The 10,341-nt window shown below is 47.0% G+C and overlaps 1 protein-coding gene across 2 annotated transcripts in view; it reads right to left on the bottom strand.

Annotated features, from left to right (window-relative positions):
- Positions 1 to 8,975: 8,975 nt before the first annotated feature.
- RCL1 (RNA terminal phosphate cyclase like 1) overlaps positions 8,976 to 10,341 on the bottom strand; it is an 88,731-nt gene continuing 87,365 nt past the window's right edge. For both annotated transcript variants that reach the window (XR_016210205.1, XM_051846120.3), the window contains exon 9: positions 8,976 to 10,018. Coding sequence is in view for 1 of the 2 variants with exons in the window: in XM_051846120.3 (XP_051702080.1) it covers positions 10,003 to 10,018 (16 nt within the window). In the remaining variant the exon portion in view is untranslated. The remainder of the gene's footprint in view (positions 10,019 to 10,341) is intronic.

Raw genomic sequence — 10,341 nt, 5'->3', positions numbered from 1 at the left:
GGCAGAATTAGAGAGGGAGAGGGAAGGGGAGGGGAGACAAAGAGAGAGAGAGAGAGCCTCCATCCACTGGATCTCTCCCCCAATATGGCTGCAACAGCCAGGGTTGGTTGGGCCAGGCTGAAGCAGGTGGCAGGGGCCCAACCATTTGGAAAAAATCTTCCATTGATTTTCCAGGAACATTCGCAGGGACCTGGATAGGAAGTGGGGCAGCTGGACTAGAACCAGTGCCCAGATGGGAATGCCAGCACTGCAGGTGGTGACTTACCCCTCTATACCACAACACTGGCCCCAACTGACAGATTTTCTAACACTGAAAGGTTAGATACTTCCTGTGACCATCCTTGTACTCAAACAGGATCAATTCCTAGCAAGGGAATTATACCCATCAAAGATTTTTAGAAATTCTGATACAAATTCCCTCTCCCCTTAACAATGAAGCCAAATAACAGGGAACTGGTCTAGTAAGATTTGTGGTTTTTTTCCTAAAACAGGTGTGGAGAACAGAGTGGAGGATGAATTTCAGGGAGCATGACTAGAGTCAGAGACAATAATTCCAAGACTAAGAATGCCCAAGTCAATGGTTAAAAAAATGTACATGAGAGCTACTAAGGAGGCAATGTTAATATGCTACTAGTGACTGACTAAGAGAGTCTAAAACATGAGAAGTAAGAATGGGCAGGATCAGGCATTTAGCCTAGCAGTTAAGATGCCCATGTCTGACATCAGAATACCTGCATCTGATTCTCAGTTTTGACTCCTAACTCCAGCTTCCAACTAATGAAGACACTGGAAGGCAGCAATGATGGCTCAGGTAATTGGGTTGCTGCCACCCTTGTAGACCTATATGAGCTCCCAGCTCCCAATTTCAGCCCTGGCTCAGTCCTGGCCATTGAAGGCATTTGAGGAATAAACCAACAGATAGGAAAGCTAGCCTGCTTGCCTGCTCTACCTCTTAAATAAATAATTAAAACAAAAGAAAAGTTGGAGCAAAAGATGACCCTAGGTCTCACGTTGTATTTTCTGTATAAATAAATAAAATCAATAGTTGATTATTTCTGAATCGAGCTACTATTCACTCAGAGCACACAGGGGTGAATGCCTGGTTCAGTGCTTAAGTAGCTGCTTGGGATGCCTGCATCCCATGTTTGTGTGCCTGGTTTTGAGTTCAAGCTTCCTGCTAACACATACCCTGTGAGGCAGCAGGTAAAGGTTCAAGTACTTTGGCCCCTGTCACCCATGTGGGAAATCTGGATTTGATTTCTGGCTCCTGGGGCATTTGGGAGTGAATTGGCAGATGTGAGAATATTCTCTCTTCCCCTTCTCCCACCCCACCCCTTCTCTTCCTTGTCTTCCCTCCCCTCTACCTCTCAAATAAAAAGCAATGCAGCCTACAGAGCAGCTTAAGAAGCTGCTGTTAGGAATTGTTGAGACTTCCCTTTCTGATGGAATCCCCAGAGAGGAAACTGGTTCTGTAAGTGTAGGGCAGTTAAGAGCTGTGATGAGAGGGATGCATCTGATGGGAAAGAAATGCAATTCACCCCCAGAAAGGCAATTCTGTAACTTGAGAAGAATCACATTTACCTAAAAACAGTAGCTCTCAAACTTTTTTTCTACTTCATTTCAGCTGAGTGTCAAGACATGTTTTTTGGCAGGTAGGGAGTACACTACATATTCTCTAGAGAAAGCAAATCAGAATGGAGGTTGGGGCCAGAAGATGGGGAGAACAAATGGTTATGACACTGTTGCTCGGGAAGTGTGCTCTCCCTCCAATGAGAATCACTGCCTTTAAAACCCAGAAATGAACCTGCACCATGTTCAGAAGGAAAACAATGAATTGGCAAGTATGGCTGGGAGTTCAGCTACACAGTTTGGGCTGCAAACACTGGTCCTTCTCCAGGTACTATCCTAGACACCATGCTCCAACCCCAGCCCATGCAAGCAGCAAGTCCAGACTAACTACAGCCATCCTTGCGTGCTTAAGCCCTCCCAGCTCCCACCCACCACAGAAGCGTCTTCTCAGCACAGCCCTCACTGCTCATCTCATTGGGAAGAGCAGATCTCCCGGGAAGAGGAATCATGACTGCAGGGGAAGCCTGGCAGGAATTTCTGCTTGGTCTCACATCCAGCTCTAGGGAATCACCCGAGAGAGGATGTGCCACCGCCTTTTCGCTCAGCAGCTACGCTGTCTCCACTGGCTAAGTTGTTTGCCCTTCTTTCATGGTATTATCATCATCTCAAAGGTTTGGCGATTTTTGACTGGTGCTGTTGCAGCTAAGTATCAGGCTTGGACAGCTCCCTGACAGGGGAGCAGCATGGCTGATGTCATTCGTTTCTCAATAAATAGGAAGGGATATATAAGGCACATTAGTGCACAGACAGTCCTGTTGGGGCACACGGAATCCTGGCAAATGGACCAGAGAAGTAGGGCACTCCCCAAGGACTGGTGCAGCTCACCCCCTCCTGTGTCTCCTTGTAGCACCCCTTGTTTTGCTAAAGCTGTTTTCTTGATGTTGCTAACAAAGGTTCTCACTACACACTCCTTAGTTCCGCAGCTAAGTTGTTTTCTGCTCCCTGTTTCATTCTTCTTGCTCTCAGGCAGGTGGGTGGAGAGTTCCAGATCTCTTCGTTATTTCCAAGCTGGATGGCATTCAGAGCTCTGCTCGAACTTCTGGGGCTCTGATCAAATCTCTGCTGCTCTTTCATCTTCAGCACTCAAAATAGACAACAATCAAGACTGTGCACAATATTCACTCAGGTTATGAAGAGCTGCAAACGTTTAGCACTGGCATGTGGGATCTACAGCTTTTAAAAGCATCCAAGGAAACTCTACATTTAAAACAGGGCATTCAGAAAGCATCCAGCCAGGTTCTCTTCTGGAGGTTCATTAACGAGAGGAGTAGGGCTGGCGGTGACTCAAGACAGGAGCTTGTTTTAAGTACAAGTGCATCTTTTCTATTTACACATCCCAAGCCTTCTCTTCCTTCCCATCTACCAGGCCTCTGCCTCAAAGGTCATGTTTGCATCGCAGTCACAGCTGACAGCAGTTGGACTTGCAGATCTAGGTATTCCACAGCTCAGGCTTGGTCTAAGAGGTACAGTCACCCATGAGACTTCATGGAACCTTCTGTTACTCCATGGGCCCCCCTCCCCAAGAGTTTCTCCCAGAACTCTTCCAACCTCTTCTTGCTGAAAGCCCATAGTCAGCCTCTGAGCCAAGAGCAGCCAGAGCAATTCTCAAGAAACTGGGGACATCGAAGCAATCACACAATGGGGGATGAAAAACCCTATCCTGTCCACATACCTGACATTTCTAATTGCTTTTAACCCAGACACTAAGGGAACATGGTGTGAGACCAGGTAGTACCACAGAACTGGGCAAGGGTTAGATGTGAGCACGGATCTCCACCCTGGTTCCCTCCAGCTGCTTGGCTTCTCACAAATACTCCAATCAGGCTGGCGCCGTGGCTCACTAGGCTGATCCTCTGCCTGCGGCACTGGCACTCCAGGTTCTAGTCCTGGTCAGGGCGCCGGTTCTGTCCCAGTTGCTCCTCTTCCAGTCCAGCTCTCTGCTGTGGCCTGGGAAGGCAGTGGAGGATGGCCCAGGTCCTTGGCCCCTGCACCCGCATGGGAGACTAGGAGGAAGCACCTGGCTCCTGGCTTTGGATCGGTGCAGCACGCCGGCCATAGTAGCCATCTGGGGGGTGAATCAACAGAAGGAAGACCTTTCTCTCTGTCTCTCTCTCTCTCTCTCTCACTGTCTAACTCTGTCAAAAAAAAAAAAAAAAAAAAAACAACCAACCTCCAATCAAGAATGCCGAAGTTGGGGCGGGCGCTGTGGCGCAGTGGGTTGATACCCTGGCCTGAAGTGCTAGCATCCCATATGGGCACCGGTTCTAGTTTCCTAAAAATATCCTCATAAACCAGAAACCCCTAAAGTAGGATTTGCAGAACAAAAGCACTGTGTAAAGTTAATTTTTTTTTTTTTATTTTCTTTGCAGGGTGGGAAGAGCTCCATGGTCTAAGAGTGGTAGAGTGGGGCCGGTTCCAAACCTGGCTATTCCACTTCCAATCCAGCTCTCTGCTGTGGCCTGGGAAAGCAGTAGAAGATGGCCCAAGTCCTTGGGCCCCTGCACTCGTGTGAGAGACCCAGAAGAAGCTACTGGATCCTGGCTTTGGATCAGCGCAGTTCCGGCCATTGCGGCCAATTGGGGAGTGAACCATTGGATAGAAGACACCCTCCCCCCCCCCCCGCCCATAACTCTTTCAAATAAATAAATAAATCTTAAAAAAAAAAAAAAAAAAGCGGTAGAGAGCTAAGTCAACCAGTTTCAACTGCAGGACTCCTTGGAGCATTGGCTATGTTAACATGCACTGTGACTCTGAGCCTGGGACGCAGCCTGGAGGATTTTCTAAATGTCATGCCCTTTACAGGGGAAGCACCCCATGATGCTAGGATTCCATGAAGGACCCTTTGGGAAGCATTACCTTGCACCTAAAGAGACCCTGAAAGTGGTAGTTGAGCAGTGTGCTCTGACCCAGAATCCTGGATGACAGCTAATGTGCAGGGGACCTACACAACTTGTTCAGCAGCACTGCAAGCTCCTCTCTCTCCCGTACCTCTTTCCGAGGCTCCTGCCACATCACAAGGCAGTCTTTTGTCCAGTTTTGTTTTTTTGAGGAAGGGTACAGAGGAGTAAGAGAAAGGGGATTTCTAATCTTTTCCTGAAAGATTTATTTACTTATGAAATGCAGAGGGAGATGAAAGATCTTCCTTCTGCTGATTCACTCCCTAAACGCCTGCAACAGATGGGGCTGGGCCCAGCTGAAGTCATGAGATGGAAAGTCAATCTGGGACTCCCATGTCCCATGTCTCCCTGACCCATTACCTGCTGTGTCCCCGGATACACTTTAACAGGAAGCTGAATCAGAAGTAGAAGTGGGACTTGAATCCAGGCACTCTGCTGTGGGATGCAGGCATCCTAAGGGGAGCTTTTATTTATTTATTTATAAGATTTATTTATTTAATTGAAAGGCAGAGTAACAGGGGCAGAGGGAGATCTTCCAACTGTTGGTTCATTCTGCAAATACCACCAACATCCAGAGCTAGGCCAGGCAGAAGCCAGGAGCCAGGAACTCCATCCAGGTCTCACATATGGGCAACAGGACTCCAAGTAATTCAGCCACCATCCACCACCTCCCAGAGACCATCAGCAGGAAGCTGGGCCAGAAGCACAGAATAGCCAGGACTCAAACTGCCACTTGGATATGGGATGCCATGGGAGCCTACACCCTATACCATAACACCTGCCAACCACGCTAAGTGGTCTTAACCACTGAGCCCACATGCTCACTCCAAGCAAATTCTGATCCTTATTTGCCTTGAAGGTACTAGAAAATTACAGAAGTTGTACCTGAGATTCTTAACGCAAAGTAACCTATATAATGAAACTTCAAAAAGTTCATGGAAAATAGAATTAAAATATAAATTCATTTAGGTACAACACAAATTTAGAAATCCATACATTTTTTAAAAGATTTATTTATTTATTTGAAAGAGTTACACAGAGAGAGGAGAGGCAGAAAGAGAGTCTTCCATCTGCTGGTCCTCTCCTCAATTGGCCACAATGGGCAGAGCTGGGCTGATCTGAAGCCAGGAGCCAGGATCTTCCTCCAGGTCTCCCACACTGGTACAGGGGCCTAGGGACTTGGGCCACCTTCTACTACATTCCCAGGAAATAACAGTGAGCTGGATTGGAAGTGGAGCAGCTGGGACTCAAACCAGCACCCATATGGGATGCCAGCACTTTAGGCAGCAGCTTTATCCACTACACCACAACACCAGCCTCGTAATTTCTTCATAACATATATTTTCCATGAACTTTTTGAAGATCTCCTATAAGCATTGATTTCAAAATCTTTTTGCAACAAATTTATCTTTTAATTCCATTTTCCAAACTTTCTGGAGTATCATATACATATATATACACACACACATTTATATACACACACAAATCTGTGTGTATATGTGTGTGTGACAAGATAGTGTGCACATATACTAAAAACAAAATAGTGCAAATTATTTAGAACTAAGAGAAAAACCTCTTTGCCTCCCCCCAATACCCTGGCTTCATTCTGTCTTGATTGTTCTTCACTTGTCGCCCTTTACATTGTCATCATTTTTCACTTTTATATTTCTGCCAATGGGGAAAAAGTCCCCATCTTCCTCCCTACCACTCCTCCTGGCCCACACCCACAAGCTATTCCCACACCCAGAATTGATCACTGCCAGTTCTCCTCTCTTGAGGTCATCACCCAGGGAATTGATCTGCCCTCTAATTCAAAAACATCACTGGCTAAAATGAGAAATAGTCACCAAGCATACATTCTAATTTTGGCCTTCTGGATACAACAATTTTGCTTTGTTGGGCATCGACTGGTTAAAATGGATTCATCTTTGAACACCTGATTCTATGCCAGTAGACTAGAAGATTCTGGAAGGTAGAACATGGTAGTAGGAAGGCAGTAGCAGGGGGCATCTTTTTGAGAATATTCAGGAACTAGACAATGTGGTGTATAGTGAATAGCTATTGTTTCTGAATTCCCAGTGCCCTTTTTTTGTTTGTTTGTTTTTTGACAGGCAGAGTGGACAGTGAGAGAGAGAGAGAGAGAGAGAAAGGTCTTCCTTTGCTGTTGGTTCACCCTCCAATGGCCGCCGCGGCCAGTGCGCTGCAGCTGGCGCACCACATTGATCTGATGGCAGGAGCCAGGTACTTATCCTGGTCTCCCATGGGGTGCAGGGCCCAAGGACTTGGGCCATCCTCCACTGCACTCCCTGGCCACAGCAGAGAGCTGGCCTGGAAGAGGGGCAACCGGGACAGAATCCGGCGCCCCGACCGGGACTAGAACCCGGTGTGCCGGCGCCGCAAGGTGGAGGAATAGCCTAGTGAGCCGCAGAGCCGGCCCCAGTGCCTTATTATTATTATTATTTAAGGGCTTTCAGATTTTTCCTTGGGAATCACCTCTTCTTTTCCTCTTACTCCAAACAATCTGGGTGAGGCTGGCATCACTACTACTCCAAGGATGAAGACAGAAGCCAGATCCTATCAATCAGGGCATTCTTCCCAGTTTTTTTTTTTTTTTTTTTTAAGTTTTGAGTAAGAGTGGGCATTTTGTGTAGCAGTGAACTCTTCAGATACCTGGATCCCATAAGAGACTGCCTAAGCTCGAGTCTTGGCTCCACTCCCAATTCCAGCTTCCTGCTAAACGTACAGCCTGGGAGATGGCTGGTGCTGATTCTATGTGGGAAAACTATTGAATTATCAGCTCCTGGCTCTGGCCTGGCCCAACCCCAGTCACTGCAGACATTTGGGGAGTGATCCAGTGGATGGGAGATTCCCCCCGCCCTCGCCTAGATTTTGCCTTTCAAGTAAATAAATAAAGCATTGGTAGAAAGAATTCCTCTGCTCGTCAGGGTTGCTGAGAACATAATGTTAAAGACAATGCCTGCTGGAAAAGGGAGATGACTGAGAAGAAAGCAGAGCTAGGGATGGTGCAGAGTTGAATTCGGATGACATTTTCTGAACCCCTGAACTCAACTATACCTGAAGCCAAATATTCTCATGTTTCAGTCAATTTGCTGGATTTCTCATCTGCAACTGTGTTCTACCAAATTCAAGGCCTAAGGGAATCAACCAAGTTAAACTGACTTCCATACCCCTGTCATATTTCTGGGCTCAAGAAACTAATGTTTTTAAATGATTTACTTGCTTATTTATTTGAAAGGTAGAGTGACAAGAAAGAGGCAATAAGATCGTCTACCTGTTGTTCATTCCCCAAATCCCTGCACTGGCTAGGGTTGTGTCAGGCCGAAGCCAGGAGCATAGAACTCCACTGATTTTCCACATGGGAGCAGGGGCCCAAGCACTTGGATCATCTTCTGCTGCTTTCCCTAGTGCAGTAACAGGGAGCTGGATCAGACGTGGGGCAACCAGGACTTGAACAGACACTCCTCCAGCTTCACAAGCAGCCACTTAATCCACCATGCCACAATGCAAGCTCCAAGAAGCCTAATTTTTAATATGTCACCAGTCAAGAAATCAACTCTTAGTTTGTTAATGCCTAGTATGTATGCCATGGCTTGCACAAGATGCAAGCTTAATCTTCATAGCCTTCTGACGTAGCTTTTGTTCATATCTTAACGAGGAAATGCAGGCTCAAAAAGCTGAGGAACAAGCTCAATGGCAAACCTTAGGCAGAGTTCCCAACCCCAACACTTAAGGTTCAAGTGACTCTTTTGTATTCTGTTATACCATGTTACATGCAGCACCAGGAAAACCAGACTGACATGTTACAGACTTTCTGAATTGGCTCCTAGAACTGTGATTCTTTTTCTTTCCTGATGGGAATGGGAAGGATGCCATCCCTTACACTCAAGTGGTTGGTGCACACAGCAGCCCCAAGGATCTGAAAGTGGTGAGGTCAGCCTGGCTTTTCACTCTGCCCAGACTAGACAGATCCTGGCACTTTGTGTTGGAACACAGTGAGCTTCACTGGCATGCCCGGAGGCTCTTTTTAACTCTAACATTTGTCATGGGCAGTCTGACCTCACGCCACGCGTAGGTGCCCTAACTCTGGTCTTCTAGCTGAGCACATCCCAGTATTAGATGCAAAGAAACACCCTATGACTCATGCGGACATTAACATATTAGCAGAAATGCTGTTTTGAATCTTTTACCAAGGAGTGAACAGCTAAAAAGCATCTTCACACCATCATATTTAATAAATTCTCTCAGTGCCGAGGTGAGTGTGAGGCAGATGTTTTCCACTTCCAGATGAGGAAACTCAGGGTCAGAAGGATGGAGGGCTGGCCCCATGCTTCTGATGCAGCTAGGATCGAATGTGGGTCATCTCTAACTTGTGTTATTTCCATAATGCTATGCTGAAATTCAAAAGACAAAAAGCTTTCCACACACATGTTTAATTTTTAAGATTTATTTATTTGAAAGACAGAGCAACAGCTTGGAGGAGGTGGTGGGTGGTGGTAGATGACTTCCATCTGTTGGTTCACTCCCCAAACTGCCACAACAGTCAAGGCTGAATCTAGGAGCCAGAACTCCATCAGTGTCTTCCACATGGGTGGCAAGGACCAAAGCACTTGGGCCATCTTCCATTGCCTTCCCAGGCACAGCAGCAAGGAGCTGGATAGGAAATGGAGCAGCCTGGACTTGAACTCACACTCTAATATGGGATGCCAGTGTCAGCGGTGGAGGCTTAACCCCCTGCTTCAGAATGCCAACCCTGATGCATTTTTTTTTTAATTAAAGGATTAAAAAAAAAAAAAAAGAATACTCATCAAGCAGGGCCTTGGCAGGTTGCTGGTGCCATGGGCTAGTGTTGTATCACCTCCTCCAAGACTGTGCCAGTCTTTCTCATTCTCATCTTCTGGGGTGCAGCTGGCATTTTATGCCACAAGGAAGCCTATATCACCTACGATGACTACTACCTCTTCTTTGAAGATGTATACACGCTCATCCCTACCATAGTGATCATAGCTGTAGGAGCACTCTTGTACCAGAATCCAGCAAAGTCCCTGTGGACTGCCACATTTGTCATCATCCTTCCCTTGGTCTTTGTTACAGAGGTTGTTGTAGTGTTGTAGTGTTGCAAAGGCAAAAAACAAGGTGGACCACAGCATTCAGATAGTACATTAAGGACCGGCGCCGCAGCTCACTAGGCTAATCCTCCGCCTGTGGCGCTGGCACCCAGGGTTCTAGTCTTTGTCAGGGCGCTGGATTCTGTCCCATCCCGGTTGCTCCTCTTCCAGTCCTGCTCTCTGCTATGGCCCGGGAGTGCAGTGGAGGATGGCCCAAGTGCTTGGGCCCAGCACCCCATGCGAGATCAGGAGAAGCACCTGGCTCCTGCCTTCAGATCAGCACGGTGCACCAGCCGCGGCAGCCATTGGAGGGTGAACCAACGGCAAAGGAAGACCTTTCTGTCTCTCTCTCACTGTCCACTCTGCCTGTCAAAAAAAAATATATATATATTAAAAAAAAAAAAGTACATTAAGACCTACAATAGAAGCAGCCCAGTGCTGCTATCCAGGCTACTGATCACACATAGAGACAGCTGCACGGCTGTGGAATTCACAGCTACTCAGATGGGGAAAATACAGATTGGCTCAAAGAGACCAAAAACCAGAATGACTCCCTTAGCTGCTGCAGAGATGCCAGTAGCTCCAACAGCAGTATGGTCCATGCCTTCAACCTCAAGGCAGGAGGCTGTGAGGCTCTGGTTGTGTGGAAGCTACAAGAGATTCTGGGCAGTACTGGGTATTCAGCTGCC

This window comes from Oryctolagus cuniculus, chromosome 1 (genome assembly GCF_051225735.1).
Source record: "Oryctolagus cuniculus isolate XC-2025 breed Fujian yellow rabbit chromosome 1, ASM5122573v1, whole genome shotgun sequence".
Lineage (NCBI taxonomy): Eukaryota > Metazoa > Chordata > Mammalia > Lagomorpha > Leporidae > Oryctolagus > Oryctolagus cuniculus.
The sequence above is the reverse complement of the archived record's forward strand: the minus strand, read 5'-3'. Positions and strand labels throughout refer to the sequence as shown.